Source organism: Oncorhynchus tshawytscha, linkage group LG14, assembly GCF_018296145.1.
Source record: "Oncorhynchus tshawytscha isolate Ot180627B linkage group LG14, Otsh_v2.0, whole genome shotgun sequence".
NCBI classification, from domain to species: Eukaryota; Metazoa; Chordata; class Actinopteri; order Salmoniformes; family Salmonidae; genus Oncorhynchus; species Oncorhynchus tshawytscha.
This window is the reverse complement of record NC_056442.1, coordinates 25,575,549-25,594,659: the sequence shown is the minus strand read 5'-3', so window position 1 is coordinate 25,594,659 and position 19,111 is coordinate 25,575,549. Positions and strand designations below refer to the sequence as shown.

General features: G+C 40.5%; 1 protein-coding gene and 1 long non-coding RNA gene across 2 annotated transcripts; one reads left to right on the top strand and one right to left on the bottom strand.

The window, feature by feature from the left end:
• The first annotated feature begins 431 nt into the window (after positions 1–431).
• Positions 432–8,441, top strand: LOC112266839 (T-cell surface glycoprotein CD3 delta chain). The gene is made up of 8 exons (XM_042297205.1): positions 432–572; positions 884–966; positions 1,295–1,371; positions 1,604–1,624; positions 5,605–5,802; positions 5,968–6,108; positions 6,346–6,413; positions 6,715–8,441. Exons 3-8 carry the CDS (start codon positions 1,320–1,322, stop codon positions 6,772–6,774), a joined length of 540 nt encoding a protein of 179 aa, XP_042153139.1. The 5' UTR covers positions 432–572; positions 884–966; positions 1,295–1,319; the 3' UTR covers positions 6,775–8,441.
• Positions 8,442–10,572: 2,131 nt separating this feature from the next.
• LOC112267557 lies at positions 10,573–13,968 on the bottom strand. Its single transcript, XR_002956107.2, has 4 exons — positions 13,667–13,968; positions 11,931–12,072; positions 11,658–11,713; positions 10,573–11,262 (listed from the first exon to the last, which is right to left on the bottom strand). It is a non-coding gene; the product is annotated as an uncharacterized LOC112267557 (long non-coding RNA).
• Positions 13,969–19,111: the final 5,143 nt, after the last annotated feature.

The window sequence follows — 19,111 nt, the reverse complement described above, 5'->3', positions numbered from 1 at the left end:
GGGCTGGTTCTGCTGTAATGGAGCCCAGAGACTTGTGTTGGCCCATTTCAGTGTGCTGAGCCAGTGGGAGGAAATGCAGCCTTTACTCTGATGGAAATTGTAATGACATTTACATATGACAATTATATATCCCAGATTGTGTTCATTGGACACTGCTGAGAGGGAAGTTATACTGTCCTATATTTTATGGTTCTGACACTGCTGACTGGCTAGATGTGATTGTGTGTAGATTTGAACAGAAAGACGATGTTATGACCCCCAAAATCAACATTTTGTCTACTGCAATTCTTCCAAGAAAAGTGTTTTCTGTCTTACCTTTGGTTAGTGCATTGTTGTTGTTTTTTGATGTAGGGGTGGGTAGTGTTTGAGGCAATGTGTCTTAGTGACTGGGTGAGAGTGTGACTGTGTTCCAGGTGCCAGTTGTAGGTTACAGGGTGTTGTGGTCTACCGTAGCCAAGCAGGAAGCTGCTTTGTGGGATCATCTCTCTGTCTTCCTCACACGGCTCCTTTTGCAGAGCAGTAGGGATTTTAGGTTCTACAGAATCATTGGGACATAACTTTCTTAAAGAAATGTGAGTATGATCATAATCATGTTTTACGACTTCGTAAAATCATATTCCATACTAAAAACCATTAGACTCTCTCAAATGATTTTTTGCAATTTACCGTAGGCCCAAATGTAATTCTTCTTACCCTTTATAATATGGTATTACACATTGGGACATAGTTGTATCAAAAGTGACTTGCTAAAGCAGCATGTTGAAGATATTTTGAGCTGTGGCCTCACTCATAACTCAACCCAGAGAAATGACAGAGGTACCAGATAGAGACAGCCCCCGGTGTAACGGAAGATAAACCAATCATACACACTTCCTCCTCATAGACATAGAGACCGACAGACCTACTGAGAAGGTGACATTTTGAAGACTTTTTGGAAACATACAGGGGAAAGGATTCCATATTAAGGTATGTTTTTATTTTTGAACTCCTATTCTGAAGAGTTGATAGAGACGCTTAAAGAGTTGGCATCACTGGCATTAGAAAGGTTTACAATTTAAAAGGTTTGTTGGAGCCTAAGGATGTGTAAAATGACACAAAACAACAACAAATCAATATAATTGTGTAAAGGTGTTTTTTTGTGATATGTCTCAATTCAGTAAATAAAGATGTACGTGTCTTTCTATTATGATACAAAATAGAAGTTTGAGTAAAATTAAAATGGCTGACTAGGGACAGAAATGGTGTCTCCTACAATGGCAGTGTATGAAATGATACACCAGTTTAATTTCCCCAGGAGAATCGAGAGAAGAGTAAGTAGAATGAAGAGGACCATACTCTTGGCTCATCTGTTGGTGATTTGGACCATGACTGGTACGTTTTGGGAGAATATCTATGAAAAAAAAAATACATTGACAGACTGCATTAAAAAAAATGTCAGAAATGATTCAACACACCAGTTTTTTTCTGATCACTTTTTAGTATTATTCCTGACTAGATTAATCAGATGGATGACATTTAAAAAGTACAACATCAATGATGTCAAGGTCACTTTCGGATCTTTTTACTGTGACCCTAACTGATGCTTCCCCCATTCTTTTTACAGTAGCTGAAGATTCAGTCCCAAGTAAGTGACCAGATTTAATCCAGGTCCTGTTTCGATCTAACTATGAATCTTAGGGCATGATCTGGGCATAGATCAGGTTTTCTCCTCGTTTAATTTAATATTCAAAACTATCTAACCGAACTGACTAAAACCCACCATAAGTATTGGCATCCTTGAGAGATGAGCAGAACATACTGTATAAAAGATATAATACAAAAACTGAGCTATATTATATGCAGAAAAAGTTATATTAATTTATACTAATGAAATTGCTCAGAAAAAAAATATGATTTTGTCATCTGACCGTAGCACCGCCTGGAGTTTGATAAATGACGTTGGCATTTAGATTGGAACCGGTGCTATGGTCAGATTGTATGAAAATTGAGCTCTTCGGCCACAGACATCAGTGGTGGGTTTGGTGTTGAAAAACAGAAGCATATGCAGAAAAGTATCTCATACCTACTGTAAAATATGGTGGTGGATCTTTTGATGTTATGGGGCTATTTTGTTTCTACTGGTAAGTAACAGGACATTGTAGACAAAAACCTGGTTGCTTCTGCCAGGATCATCTAGCAAGACCATAAAAACGAGCACTCAAAATCCACAAAGAAATGGTTAATTGACCGCAGAATCAGCATTTTGCAATGGCCATCTTAGGCTCTGGACTTGAACTCCATTTTAAACCTGTAGTTTGAATTGAAAAGGGCCGTCCATAAGAGCAGACGAAGGATATCAAGGATCTGGAAAGATTATGTGTGGAGGAATGGTCTAGGATCAAATCAAATGGTATTTGTCTAATGCTTCGTAAACAACAGGTGTAGACTAACAGTGAAATGCTTACTTACGAGCCCTTCCCAACAATGCAGAGAGAAAGAAAGAGAAATAATAACACAAGGAATAAATACACAATGAGTAATGATAACTTGGCTATATATACGGGGCACCAGTACTAGGTCAATGATAACTTGGCTATATATACGGGGCACCAGTACTAGGTCAATGATAACTTGGCTATATATACACGCGGCACCAGTACTAGGTCAATGATAACTTGGCTATATACACGGGGCACCAGTACTAGGTCAATGATAACTTGGCTATATATACAGGGCAGCAGTACTAGGTCAATGATAACTTGGCTATATACACGGGGCACCAGTACTAGGTCAATGATAACTTGGCTATATATACGGGCACCAGTACTAGGTCAATGATAACTTGGCTATATATACGGGGCACCAGTACTAGGTCAATGATAACTTGGCTATATATACGGGGCACCAATACTAGGTCAATGATAACTTGGCTATATATATACGGGGCACCAGTACTAGGTCAATGATAACTTGGCTATATATACGGGGCACCAGTACTAGGTCAATGATAACTTGGCTATATATACGGGGCACCAGTACTAGGTCAATGATAACTTGGCTATATATACGGGGCACCAGTACTAGGTTAATGATAACTTGGCTATATATACGGGGCACCAGTACTAGGTCAATGATAACTTGGCTATATATACGGGGTACCAGTACTAGGTCAATGATAACTTGGCTATATATACGGGGTACCATTACTAGGTCAATGATAACTTGGCTATATATACGGGGTACCAGTACTAGGTCAATGATAACTTGGCTATATATACGGGGTACCAGTACTAGGTCAATGATAACTTGGCTATATATACGGGGCACCAGTACTAGGTCAATTATAACTTGGCTATATATACGGGGTACCATTACTAGGTCAATGATAACTTGGCTATATATACGGGGTACCAGTACTAGGTCAATGATAACTTGGCTATATATACGGGGCACCAGTACTAGGTCAATTATAACTTGGCTATATATACGGGGTACCAGTACTAGGTCAATGATAACTTGGCTATATATACGGGGTACCATTACTAGGTCAATGATAACTTGGCTATATATACGGGGTACCAGTACTGAGTCATTGATAACTTGGCTATATATACGGGGCACCAGTACTAGGTCAATGATAACTTGGCTATATATACGGGGTACCAGTACCGAGTCGATGTGCAGGGTACGAGGTAATTGAGGAAGATAAGTACATATAGGTAGGGATAAAGTGACTAGGCAACAGGATAGATAATAAACAGGAACAGCAGCGCATGTGATGAGTCAAAGGTGTGGATCGACGTGTCGTACACAGCATCCCAAATATCTTCAATGGGTGACATGTCTGGAATATGCAGGCCATGGAAGAACTGGGACGTTTTCAGCTTCCAGGAATTGTTGAAGATCCTTGCGACATGGGGCCGTGCATTATCATGCTGAAACATGAGGTGATGGCGGCAGATGAATGCCAAGACAATGGGCCTCAGGATCTAGTCATGGAATCTCTGTACATTCAAATTGTCATTAAAAAAATGCAATCGTGTTCGTTGTCCGAAGCTTATGTCTGCCCATACCATAACCCCACCGCCACCATGGGGCACTCTGTTCACAATGTTGACATCAGCAAACTGCTCACCCACACGACACCATAGACGTGGTCTGCGGTTGTGAGTCTGGTTCAACATACTGCCAAATTCTCTAAAACGTTGTTGGAGGTGGCTTATGGTAGAGAAATAAACATTAAATTATCTGGCAACAGCTCTGGTGGTCAGCATGCCAATTGCTCGCTCCCTCAAAACTTGAGACATCTGTGGCATTGTGTTGTGTGACAAAACTTCACATTTTAGAGTGGCCTTTTACTGCCCCCAACAAAAGGTGCACCTGTGTTATGATCATGCTGTTGAATCGGCTTCTTGATATGCCACACCTGTCAGGTGGACGGATTATCTTGGCAAAGGAGAAATGCTCACTAACAGGGATGTGCACAACATTTGAGATAAATAAGCTTGTGCGCATGGAACATTTCTGGGATCTTTTATTACAGCACATTAAACATGGGACCAACACTTTCAATGTTGCATTTATATTTTTGTTCAGTGTTTTTAGCTGTCTTATGGCTTAGGGGTAAAAGCTGTTCAGGGTCCTGTTGGTTCCAGACTTGGTCCATCGGTACCACTTGCCGTGCGGTGGCAGAGAGAATAGTCTATGACTAGGGTGACTGGAGTCTTTGATAATTTTTAGGGTCTTTCTCTGACACCGCCTGGTACAGAGGTCCCGGATGGCAGGGAGCTCGGCCCCAGTGATGTACTGGGCTGTACACACTACCCTCTGTAGCGCTTTGCTGTCAGATGCAAGCATTTGCCATACCAAGCCGTGATGCAGCCAGTCAAGATGCTCTCAATGATCAAACTTTTTTTAGGATCTGAGGGCCCATGCCGAATCTTTTCAGAGGGGGAAGAGGCGTCGTGCCCTCTTCACGACTCTGTTGGTGTGTGTGGACCATGATAATTCCTTAGTGATGTGGACACCAAGGAATTTGAAGCTCTCGACCTGCTCCACTTTACCCCCATCTATTTGGATGGGGGCTTGCTTGGCCCTCCGTTTCCTATAGTTCAGAATCAGCTCCTTTTTTCTTGCTGATGTTGGTGCTGAGATTGTTGTCCTGGCACCACACTGCCAGGTCTCTGATCTGCCAACGTGTTTTCCAATCTCATAAAACATTTTACAAAAAGGCTGTGTAATTATCCTCGCAAGGGGAGGGTGCTAGATTATTGAAAAAGGGAGTGCCAATAATGTTTACCCTTATCTTTTTAATATTTTTTTGTATTACTTGTTAAACAAAATCTCTTTCTCTGAGCAATTGTATTAGTTGTATTAATTGTATTAGTATTAAATAATCATAAATATTTGAGCATACAGTATAGCTCATTTATTTCATACAGTCTTTTTTGTTTATCTTTATCAAGGGTGCCAATAATTATAGACCTGACTGTATGTCTACCTAATATGCATTTGCTTAAATAACAGAAACAGAGCATGAGGAAAAAGTAGATGGAGAGAAACACGAATATCCCGAAAGGGCTTATCAATCTATCTTATCTAATGCTGGTGTGTTTATTTCTTTAGAACTTCAAATAAAAGTGGATGAATCCTCCTCGGACAAGATCAAATTATCATGTCCTGATGGTTTCCATTTTCAAAATACTAATGAGACTACTCAAACACTGGAATACAAGGATGAGAACACAAATGAGTATGTATGCAAGAATGTCAAAGATCTTGTCTCAGAAGGAAACCAGGTCAAAATCTATGTGAAACTTCGGAGTAAGTACAGTACTGCCATTTCCCTCAATGTATAATTATACCTCACAATAATAGAAGTCAATGTTTTGTTTTGTGTGTATGCCATTTTAACACACATCATTATAACGTACGTGTGTGTGTGGCGTGCTTGTGTGTGTGTGTGTGTGTGTGTGTGTGTGTTCCCAGCCTGTGATAACTGCGTCGAGCTGGATACAACTGCGGCTGTAGGGATGGTTGTGGGAGACCTGGTGGCCACTGTCCTGATTGGAGTAGCTGTCTACAGCATCGCCTCACAGCCCAAAGCAACACGGATCACCGGCAAGAAAAGTGAGTGACCACACAAAGGGGAAAAACATAGGATATGTGAACTTGAAATTTGAATGATACCTGACGAGCCCTTACTTTAAACGTTGCGCATAGAATGGAGAAAACTCAGAAGTGAACACTTCTGATTGAGATATTCTTAAAAATGAAATATTTTACAGTAAACATTCAAAAATAATACACATGAAGACCATAATCAATAATGTAATGCAATATTTCATTTCTGTCTTTCACCCCTAGCATCTAGCAAAATGGGGCTCATCAACAATGAGGCGAGTGCAAACGAAGACCCCACTGGCAACTATCAGGTAGGTGTTTCCTGGCTTCTTTGAGCCACGATCTTGACATGAACAAAATAACGAGTCAAAGTCATATAGCGATGGGTTGATCCATTTGTGTCTGTCTGATCTTTCTTTCTTTCTTTCTTTCTTTCTTTCTTTCTTTCTTTCTTTCTTTCTTTATTTCTTTCTTTCTTTCTTTCTTTTCTTTTCTTTTCTTTTCTTTTCTTTTCTTTTCTTTTCTTTTTTTTCTTTTCTTTTCTTTTTTCTTTTCTTTTTTTTTCTTTTCTTTTTTCTTTTCTTTTCTTTTCTTTTCTTTTTTCTTTCACAGCCCCTGAATAAAAGGCGCATGGACAGATCTGAGTACAGCACTCTGCCAGAAAGGAGATAAAGAGAAAAATAAAATGTAGAGCACACTCTTTAAGCTCCGTTCGAAGATTTGTTTCGGATTGAAACATAGTGAATTGGGAGCTTTAATGTTGTGCGGACCATCTTGTTCTTTACTAGTATTATTTATCAGCCCGGTACCTATGTTTTTTTTAAGGTTGTGCGTATGACCACACATTTGTCTACAAATAAAATGTGCTCAGTGCTACATTACTTTTACAAACCACAAAAGAATTGTTGTAATGCATTGAGTGAAGGCAGAAATCCATGACAAGTCCCTCAACTGTCCATTTGATGTACAGAGTCATTGACTGTTTGCTCTGTTGCTTTGTTTACTTTGATCTACTGCTTTGCTAGAGCTAAGATTTCCTTTTGGTACCATAAATTGTATTTGTCCAACTTCACACATGTTTGTTGATTTCCCCAATTTTTATATTGAGAATTTGTTTGGCATGATGCCTCATAAGGTTAATATTACTGTATATAGACATATATACATTTTCCTTGTATTTATATTTGTTTTCATTTAGGCTGTTTTGTCATTCCATGACGTAACATAATTTGTTATTTGCTTTTATAGTCCTAGCTGATACCTTTTTTCAACCTGTGTACAGAAAATGTTTGACGAATTCAGGTGTACCATGGGGAGCGGAGGTTTGTTGTGAATTCAGGTGTACCATGGGGAGCGGAGGTTTGTTGTGAATTCAGGTGTACCATGGGGAAGGAGGTTTGTTATGAACTCAGGTGTACCATGGGGAGCGGAGGTTTGTTGTGAATTCAGGTGTACCATGGGGAAGGAGGTTTGTTATGAACTCAGGTGTACCATGGGGAGCTGAGGTTTATTATGAATTCAGGTGTACCATGGGGAGCTGAGGTTTGTTTTGAATTCAGGTGTACCATGGGGAACGGAGGTTTGTTGTGAATTCAGGTGTACCATGGGGAAGGAGGTTTGTTATGAACTCAGGTGTACCATGGGGAGCTGAGGTTTGTTATGAATTCAGGTGTACCATGGGGAGCGGAGGTTTGTTATGAACTCAGGTGTACCATGGGGAAGGAGGTTTGTTATGAACTCAGGTGTACCATGGGGAGCTGAGGTTTATTATGAATTCAGGTGTACCATGGGGAAGGAGGTTTGTTATGAACTCAGGAGTACCATGGGAAAAGGAGGTTTGTTATGAATTCCAAAGCTCTCACTCATCACTGTACCCTCTATATGAGAGTGGGCTGGCCTTCCTTAGCTCTTCGGAGACATAGTCATTGGTTACGTCTTCATTGATCAGGCCATACTGAGACAGCTCCCTTTTTACCTGTGTACCTACATTGTCCAGCAGACAAATGACAACAATTGCCTACGCTCACAGGACTGTATCTTGTTGACTGTGCCCGTACAGAGTTTGGTATAAAAAATTTAAAAAGCATTCCAGTTTTCTTGCCCTTCCACTTGGAACAAGATACAAAAGGACATTAAATTGCAGGAGCTCGTGTCCTTGAATTAGTTTAAGGCTAGGGTCAAATCTATGGTGGACAATAAAGTGTGTGTGTGCGCTTCTATTTTGGCCAGGTCTCTCTTGGAAAATAGTTTTTTAATCTCAACGAGACTAACCTGGTGAAAAGAATACAAATAACATAAATAATGTAATGCAAATTAAATGGAAAGTTGGTCACAAAATACATGTTCACTGATTGTGACTTGTTATTTCTGGTTTCATCCTACTTTTTATGAGATCTTTAAGTGAGTCAGTAGTTTTTTCCGATCTGACTATTCCACTTATTTACTACCACACAGAGAGCAGCTTTAGTGGAGGGTTTGCTCTACAGGAAGCCCGAATGTGTCAATTCTAATGGAACAGAGCACATGATATATGAGATGCTTTTCGAGTGTGGTTATGGGGGTTTACTTCTGCTAGTCTACAAAGTGCGGTTTCCTAACGGAGCTTAGAGAGGAGATCAAACGGAAAGAGCTCAAACAACACAGAGCTCACAGCGTACACAACCAACACCCACATATCCATGTTCACATCACACACACACACACACACACACACACACACACACACACACACACACACACACACACACACACACACACACACACACACACACACACACACACACACACACACACACACAGACAGACAGACCTACACATAGACAGACACACAGACAAACACACAGACCTACACACACACACAAATCAACCACACTTGCAAACAGACACATTTAACACAACACTCAAATTCTCCAAATGAACCACTGTTGATCAGATTTAACAGATATCATTCAAACCGGTGTTCCAGGTGTGCACGCTCCATGTTCTTGGACTTCACTCTGGACCATAATTAGATTCATCAGCTGTGCAAGTGCAGGGCTTGATTGATCTATCCAGTCACTCATTGATACAAAACGGTAGGAAGCAACTATAGACACCTACACTTGAATGTCGTAAGAAGGTCTTTATTCTTGTCAAAAGATTTTTCTTAAATACATCCAGTAGACATTATTTTCACTACATTCTTGCAACACAAAGTTAGTGTAAGGCAAAAAAAACAAAAAAACTTTTCTTTCCACTGATGCGGGTAAGTAAAGTCTGCCTGCACTCATATGTGACGTGTTTCCGATGAGATCCTCATGATTAGCAACAGAGAGACCTGGCCAATCATCCACCATCATTTCCAGTAAGCGTAAGGGGTGCAGGCATCTGCGGCTTAAGGCATGACAGCCGACTGAAGATAAAGAACCGCAAACTAGCTAGACTCTTTAATCGCATGACACTACACTTCATAAAACTAACCTTTCCTTTGTGTCATAGTGGCTCACAATGAAGTAGTTCTATTTTGGTTTCATCTGACCATATGACATTCTCCCAATCTTCTTCTGGATCATCCAAATGCTCTTCAGACAGGCCTGGACACGTCTGGCACTGCAGGATTTGAGTCCCTGGCGACGTAGTGTGTTACTGATGGTCGGCTTTGTTACTTTGTCCCAGCTCTCTGCAGGTCATTCACTAGGTCCCCCATGTGGCTCTGGGATTTTTGCTCACCGTTCTTGTGATCATTTTGACCCCACGGGGTGAGATCTTGCGTGGAGCCCCAGATCGAGGGAGATTATCAGTGGTCTTGTATGTCTTCCATTTCCTAATAATTGCTCCCACAGTTGATTTCTTCACACCAAGCTGCTTACCTATTGCAGATTCAGTCTTCCCAGCCTGGTGCAGGTCTGTTTCTGGTGTCCTTTGACAGCTCTTTGGTCTTGGCCATAGTGGAGTTTGGAGTGTGACTGTTTGAGGTTGTGGACAGGTGTCTTTTATACTGATAACAAGTTCAAACAGGTGCCATTAATACAGGTAACAAGTGGAGGACAGAGGATCCTCTTAAAGGAGAAGTTATAGGTCTGTGAGAGCCAGAAATCTTGCTTGTTTGTAGGTGACCAAATACTTATTTTCCACCATAATTTGCAAATAAATTCATTAAAAATCCTACAATGTGATTTTCTGGATTTTTTTTCTCATTTTGTCTGTCATAGTTGAAGTGTACCTATGATGAAAATTCCAGGCCTCTCTCATCTTTTTAAGTTGCAGAACTTGCACAATTGGTGGTTGACTAAATACTTTTTTGCCCCACTGTATATGTGCTAATACGCTAGCTGCACAAAACATTAAGAACACCTGCTCTTTCCATGTCATAGACTGACCAGGTGAATCCAGGTGAAAGCTGTGATCCCTTATTGACTTCACTTGTTAAATCCACTTCAATCAGTGTAGTTGAAGGGAGAGAGGTTAAAGAAGGATTTTTAAGCTTTGACATGGATTGAGACATAGATTGTGTGTGTGCCATTCAGAGGGTGAATGGGCAAGACAACAGTGTCCTGTGTGTATCAAGAATGGTCCAACACCCACAGAACATCCAGCCAACTTGACACTACTGTGGCAAGCCTTGGAGTCTACATCGGCCAGCATCCCTGTGGAACGATTTCGACACCTTGTAGCCCATAACCCAATGAATTGATGCTGTTCTAAGTGCAAAAGGGGGTTCAACTCAATATTAGGATGGTGTTTTGTACACTCAGTGTATATACAGGCAGCATTAACATTGTGAGGAGGAAGAACTTGGCATCTGCATGCATTGATACCATTTTACAACAGTTGATCTACACAGATATGTACAAGTTGTTTTTCAGTACAGCAAACATCTAAAAGTCGAGCAACACTATGTTGATCACTATTATCGCTAGTTACAGTAATTCTGAACTATAGTTTTAACTAAATCATGATATCACACTTTTTACACATCAAGCTCAAATAAGAAGCTCTTTAAGTCTATGCTAAGAACTACAGAGCCTTCTCCCCTCCTCTTTGATGGCAGGGTGAGCTGAGGCCTGCTGGTCCAGGGCATCAGAGGGGTCCTAGAGAACAGGTGTGGTCTGGTGAAAGGATAGTCTACCCAGTCCTGTGGGTAGCGTAGATATCTCTGCTGCAGGTTGCCACGCTAAGGGGCTGTCAGGGGGGAAATAAAGGCTTTAGGTGACTGCTGTAGCTATTTGTTGTTGTTAATTAAGTCAGATTCACAGGTCAGTTTAAGTCAGATTCACAGATCAGTTTAAGTCAGATTCACAGGTCAGTTGAAGTCAGATTCACAGGTCAGTTTAAGTCAGATTCACAGATCAGTTTAAGTCAGATTCACAGATCAATTTCCATTGCAACAACACTCTTTTTTTATGAATCTTCACCAGAAGTATTGTGAATAGCTAGCCTAGACCATCTCCCTAACATGCTGACAGACATTGGCTAACCATGAGATGTGGAATGAAGAATAGGTAGGAGATACGGATGGAATAAAAGCACAAAATACAGATGGAGAGATGGACAAGAGGTGGTGGTCGACAGCCTACCTCATAGTCAGGACTTGGCACCACTGGTGGACCACGGCCTGCTGAGCGGTACGTCTCTAAGGTGAAAACCAAATATAAATTATTATAAATAAATATTCACTGTACCGATAAGAAATGATCAATACTATGCCACAGAGGAATTTATATTTTTATGATGTGTGAATACTTTGCTGTCGAGTAGTCCTGGGTATGGTCAAAATAAATAGTTGAGAGCGCTCCCTATCACCAAGTGCCATTGTTGGCTGATGGATAATCAGATGGTAACAGCGTTACGTTTTTGGGGTGCAGCAGGTCCAGACTTCTTCTGAGCCCAGCTATACACAATGAAGATGACTTTCATGATGACTCTCCTTTCACCAGCAGGTCCCCAACTCTGGTGACCAGAGTCACATCCAGCTCAAGCAGTTTTCACACACTGCAACACCAAAAACAATACAGATAGGGTTAGTAGTCAAATTGTGTTAAAACATGGGTGTATGAAGGGAAGAAGGAAGAAGATGAGTCAATGGGTGTATGGGTGTATGAGTGTCAATGGGTGTATATATTTCCTTTGCTTTTATCACTCTTATCTAATGTAAATGAGGAGTCATCTTTTTTCATTAATTCACCCCCCCGGGACATGTCATAGTAACAATGCTTCTCAAGAAGGATACACACCCTGAAACAAACAACAATTGACATTACCACATACTCTTTACATTTATTTATTTAATGCATGAGAAAAAGTATTTACTTCACAGCTAACTTTTTAAAAAAACTAACATTGAATTAATTGAATTGACACCAAACAAGACATTCAACATTACAGTTGTTCTCAATCATGTACAAGCAGTTGTTTGTAACAATGTTGTCGATCTTCAAAACAGAGTCCACAAGACACAGAACTCTATGGCCTGTTGGAAAACAGTCAATGTAGTTGCCTTCTCAAAACATATACAGTACATTTATCAAAACTACATTATACCGTCAAAATTGCAAATACATTTATCCAAAGAACACGACTGCCTGCAAAAAGATAGACACAACTATACATATCTCTTGATTCCAAGCAGACAAAACAGAAAGTTAGTCTGTCTTTAAAAAATCCCAGTAGATCAATACATTTTCTTTGCAGTCACTTAATCATGATGATAAAACATTTGAGTACAACTATCCAAAAGTGCAGAATTATGGGGAACTATTCTCCTTTGACACATATTTCTCCAAACAATTTCATACACAAAATATTATTCCAGATTTTTTTTTAAATGCACATTGTGTGCAGGATTCGTTCATTGGTATCATCACAATTCAATTCCATGTATTCAATGCAAAGGTTATACATTTGTAGACTTTTCATTGGTGCACTGAAACACAATCCACAATAGAAATATGGAAGGTTGAGGACAATGGAGGAACACACTTGACATGAATGTATAGGCCTAAATCCACATGAAAGCAAAGCTCTATAATGAAAGGACACAATGTTGGCTATGATGACTTAGGAGTAACCCAAGGTTATGTAAAAGTAACCCAACTTCATTGTCTGCAGTATTGTGAAAAATCATAACAATTACACATAGATCTTTCCATATATTGTACATGGTATGACACTGATGTGAGACTTTTTGTGCAGTAGTAGTTACTGATTGCAGGAAACATTTATCTTCTGATGAAAACAATGTGTTAATATTCTTGAACTGAACACTAGACAGTGAGTTTTGTATTCACTGATGACATTTGTATTTAAAGTTTTGCAAAAGGGTAAGATATGCAAGTCAGTTACTAAGGCAATAAAACGATCAGAAGTTCTGTAAATCTATTTGAGCATTTGATCATTGATGTTCTGCTATGGATACGTTTCAACACAGATCCCAGAATTGCTTGTACACTATTGAGAAGAACTGTAAATACTTTCAATATATAACTAAACCATTTTTTTCTGTTTAATACAATCAATCTCTACATTGTAATACATGTAAATATAGGACAACTGATTTGAACAAAGAAGCCATAGAAACCATCTCAACCTGATTTTTGTCCCTGCACAGCAGTGATGGCGACCATGAAGAAGATGAGCACACCACTCATGTTAACTCTGCTCATGTCTTCTCTGTCTCTCAAGGTAAGTCAAGTGTACTTTTGTTATTCTATTCTGTCTGAATTTAAGTGCTGGAGATCTATAGTACTTATGTGAATATAGTCTGAAAATGTTGTGTTTAGAAAAGTCAATAGTTCTCTCAAAGCCCGCTCTCTCTTTTGCGCCCCCCTCTCTCTCTCTCTCTCTCTCAGGAAGAGATTTTTTCAAGATGAGGTTTTGATTGTTCTGCTGTTACACACCTCTTTCTGTAGGCTTTACACTGAATATAGAAATATAGTAATTTAGTAGTTAACGAAATGATTAAAATAATTATAAAAATTGAACAGCATATTCATTATTTGATCTAACTTCAAATCGCATTTACTGTATTGTGTTTTTGAAGGTGTTTTTTTAATGTTGTGTAGTAATAGCAAACATTTTGACAAAATATATTTATATATGTATACATATATAATGAGAAATACACTATGTACTATAAAGAAGGAACTGGGACCAGGGGTAGGGCAACTTAATATGGAGAAGGCCACACCATAGGACAGTTGTGCCCTCTGCTGGATTCAGTCAGTGAACTACTGTAATGATGAGTACTCAGTACTGTAAATGAAAAGGTTGACAAATGCCATATACAGTAATAAATGAATACTCATTTTCCTGTTATGTTCATAAATATTGTAGGCTACATTCCTAATTATTTGCTATTTGACAATTCCGTTACTCTAGCTTTGATGTGTGAAATAAATAAATAAATAAATAAATGCAATGCATGACCTATAACCTACACGGAATTGTATTGGCACAAATGTCGGTTACTTGGTTGGTGATTTGTTAATAACAGACTTATTTTAGCTGCATAGCTTGTAACAATGTAAACCGTACCAGGAGGCCATCAAAACATTAAATATAGGGCCTATTCATTACTATTTCAAATGTCAGCATTATATTCCAAACATTTGCAACGAATGGCAGTTAAAGGGATAGGGAGGTATGATGAGGATGTGGAGACTATAGGTAGACATCATAGTGGGTCTACAGTGCATTAGGAAAGTATTTAGACCCCTTGACTTTTTCCACATTTTGTTACGTTTTACAGCCTTTTTCTAAAAAAAATGGGAGACTAGTCAGGATCGAGGGAAAGATGAATGGAGAAGAGTACAGAGAGATCCTTGATGAAAACCTGTTCCAGAGCACCCAGGACCTCAGACTGGGGAAAAGGTTCACCTTCCAACAGGACAACAACCCACAGCCAAGACAACGCAGGAGTGGCTTCGGGACAAGTCTTTGTATGTCCTTGAGTGGCCCAGCCAGAGCCCGGACTTGAACCTGATTGAACATCTCTGGAGAGACCTGAAAATACCTGTGCAGCGACAATCCCCAACCAACCTGAAAGAGCTTGAGAGGATCTGCAAAGAAGAATGGGAGAAAATCAGGTGAAACCCAAGAAGACTCGAGGCTGTAATCACTGCCAAAGGTACTTCAACACTGTACAGAGTAAATGGTCTGAATACTTACAGTTGAAATCGGAAGTTTACATACACCTTAGCCAAAGACATTTAAACTCAGTTTTTCACAATTCCTGAAATGTAATCCTAGTAAAAATTCCCTGTCAGTTAGGATCACCACTTTATTTTGAGAATGTAAAATGTCAGAATAATAGTAGAGAGAATGATTTATTTCTGCTTTTATTTCTTTCATCACATTCCCAGTGGGTCAGAAGATTACATACACTCAATTTGTATTTGGTAGAAGTGCCTTTAAATTGTTTAACTTGTGTCAAATGTTTCGGGTAGCCTTCCACAAGCTTCCCACAATAAGTTGGGTGAATTCTGGCCCATTCCTCCTGACAGAGCTGGTGTAACTGAATCAGGTTTGTAGGCCTCCTTGCTCGCACACGCTTTTTCAGTTCTGCCCACAAATGTTCTATATGATTGAGGTCAGGGCTTTGTGATGGCCACTCCAATACCTTGACTTTGTTGTTCTTTTGCCACAACTTTGGAAGTATGCTTGGGGTCATTGTCCATTTGGAAGACCCATTTGCGACCAAGCTTTAACTTCCTGACTGATGTCTTGAGATGTTGCTTCAATATATCCACATAATTTTCCATTCTCATGATGCCATCTATTTTGTGAAGTTCACCAGTCCCTCCTGCAGCAAAGCACCCCCACAACATGATGCTGCCACCCCCGTGGTTCACGGTTGGGATGGTGTTCTTCGGCTTGCAGGCCTTCCCCTTTTCCCTCGAAACATATCATCCTAACCAACCTGCCCTCCAAATACACCTCTGCTGTCTTCAACCAGGATCTCAACGATCACTGCCTCATTGCCTGCGTCCATAATGGGTCTGCTGTCAAATGACCACCCCTCATCATTGTCAAACTCTCCCTAAAACACTTCAGCGAGCAGGTCTTTCTAATCGACCTGGCCCCAGTCTCCCGGAAGGAGTAGAGGATGCCTGGTTATTCTTTAAAAGTGCTTTCCTCATCATCTTAAATAAGCATACCCCATTCAAAAAATTTGGAACCAGGATCAGATATAGCCATTGGTTCACTCCAGATCTGACTGCACTTGACCAGCACAAAAACATTCTGTGGTGTACTGCATTAGCATCGAACAGCCCCCCCGATATGCAACTTCTCAGGGAAGTTAGGAATAATTATACACAGGCAGTTAGGAAAGCAAAGGCTAGCTTTAAAAGCAGAAACTTGAATCCTGTAGCACAAACTCCAAAAAGTTCTGGGACACTATAAAGTCCATGGAGAATAAGAGCACCTAATCCCAGCTGCCCACTGCACTGAGGCTAGGAAACACTGTCACCACCGATAAATCCGTGATAATTGAGAATTTCAATAAGCATTTTTCTACGGCTGGACATGCTTTCCACCTGGCTACCCCTACCCCAGCCAACAGCCCTCCACCCCCCACAGCAACTTGCCCAAGCCTCCCCATTTATCCTTCACCCAAATCCAGATAGCTGATGTTCTGAAAGAGCTGCAAAATCTGGACCCCTACAAATCAGCCAGACAGTCTGGACACACTCTTTCTAAAATTATCTGTTGAAATTGTTGCAACCCCTATTACTAGCCTGTTCAACCTCTCTTTCGTATCATCTCAACAGCCTTGGTTTCTCAAATGACTGCCTCGCCTGGTTCACCAACTACTTCTCAAACAGAGTTCAGTGTGTCATATTGGAGGCGCCACAGAGTTCATCCTCGGGCCGAATCTTTTCTCTGTATACATCAATGATGTCGCTCTTGCTGCTGGTGATTCTCTGGTCCACCTCTACGCAGACGACACCATTCTGCATACTTCTGGCCCTTCTTTGGACACTGTGTTAACTAACCTCCAGACGAGCTTCAATGCCATACAACTTTCCTTCCGTGGCCTTCAACTGCTCTTAAATGCAAATCAAACTAAATGCATGCTCTTCAACCGATTGCTGCCCACACCTGCCGGCCCGTCGAGCATCACTACTCTGGACGGTTCTGACTTAGAATATGTGGACAACTACAAATACCTAGGTGTCTGGTTAGACTGTAAACTCTCCTTCCAGACTCACATTAAGCATCTCCAATCGAAAATTAAATCTAGAATCAGCTTCCTATTTCGTAACAAAGCCTTCACTCATGCTGTCACGCCCTGACCTGAGATATCTCTGTTTTCTTTATATTTTGGTTAGGTCAGGGTGTGACTAGGCTGGATACGCTAGTTTTTTGTTTGTCTAGGGGTTTTGTATTGTCTAGGGTTTTTGTATGTCTAGGGTTTTTGTAGGTCCAGGTATTTGTATGTTTATGGTGGCCTGATATGGTTCCCAATCAGAGGCAGCTGTTTATCGTTGTCTCTGATTGGGGATCATATTTAGGTAGCCATTTCCCTTTGGTGTTTGTGGGATCTTGTTCTATGTTTAGTTGCCTGTCTGCATTATTCATATAGCGTCATGGTTTGTTTTGTTATTTTGTTAGTTTGTTCAGTATTTCATTCTTTAAATAAAGAAGAATGTACGCATACCACGCTACACCTTGGTCTCTTTCGTATGACGAATGTGACACATGCTGCCAAACATATTCTCGTAACTATCCTACCGATCCTTGACTTTGGCGATGTCATCTACAAAATAGCCTCCAACACTCTACTCAGCAAATTGGATGCAGTCTATTACAGTGCCATCAAAGCCCCATATTTAATTTATCTTTATTTTACTAGGCAAGTCAGTTAAGAACAAATTCTTATTTTCAATGACGGCCTAGGAACAGTGCCTGTCTGCCTGTTCAGGGGCAGAATAACAGATTTGTACTGTGTCAGCTCGGGGATTCAATCTTGCAACCTTTTGGTTACTAGTCCAACGCTCTAACCACTAGGCTACCCTGCCGCCCCATATATTACCCACCACTGTGACCTGTATGCTCTCGTTGGCTGGCCCTCGCTTCATATTCGTCGCCAAACCCACTGGCTCCAGGTCATCAAGTATTTTCTAGGTAAAGCCCCGCCTTATCTCAGCTCACTGGTCACAATAGCAGCACCCACCTGTAGCACACGCTCCAGCTGGTATATTTCACTGGTTGCCCCCAAAACCAACTCCTCATTTGGCCGCCTTTCCTTCCAGTTCTCTGCTGCCAATGACTGGAACGAACTGCAAAAATCACTGAAGCTGGAGACTCATATCTCCCTCACTAACTTTAAGCATCAGTTGTCAGAGCAGCTCACAGATCACTGCACCTGTACATAGCCCATCTGTAAATAGCCCATCCAACTACCTCATCCCCATACTGTTATTTATTTTGCTCCTTTGCACCCCAGTATCCCTACTTACACACTCATCTTCTGCACATCTATCACTCCAGTGTTTAATTGCAATATTGTAATTATTTAGCCACTATGGCCTATTTATTGCCTTACCTCCCTTATCCTACCTCATTTGCATACACTGTATATAGACTTTTTCTATTGTATTATTGACTGTATGTTTGAATATTCCATGTGTAACTCTGTGCTGTTGTTTGTGTCGCACTGCTTTGCTTTATCTTGGCCAGGTTGCAGTTGTAAATAGCCTACCTAGTTGTAAATAGCCTAAACTAGCCTACCTGGTTAAATAAAGGTGAAATAAAAAAATAACAAAAAATAAAAATTAAACATAACAATGGTCATTATGGCCAAACAGTTCTATTTTTGTTTCATCAGACCAGAGGACATTTCCCAAAAAGTCAGATCTTTGTCCCCATGTGCAGTTGCAAACCGTAGTCTGGCTTTTTTATGGCGGTTTTGGAGCAGTGGCTTCTTCCTTGCTGAGCGGCCTTTCAGGTTATGTCGATATAGGACTCAGTTTACTGTGGATATAGATACTTTTGTACCTGTTTCGTCCAGCATCTTCACATGGTCCTT

Bases quoted from the DNA above. Each gene is read 5' to 3' on its own strand.
- LOC112266839 (XM_042297205.1), top strand. From the start codon at position 1,320: ATGAAGAGGACCATACTCTTGGCTCATCTGTTGGTGATTTGGACCATG. The intron at 1,372-1,603 runs GTACGTTTTGGG...TTCTTTTTACAG, and splicing joins GGTGATTTGGACCATGACTG to TAGCTGAAGATTCAGTCCCA. The intron at 5,803-5,967 runs GTAAGTACAGTA...GTGTGTTCCCAG, and splicing joins AATCTATGTGAAACTTCGGA to CCTGTGATAACTGCGTCGAG.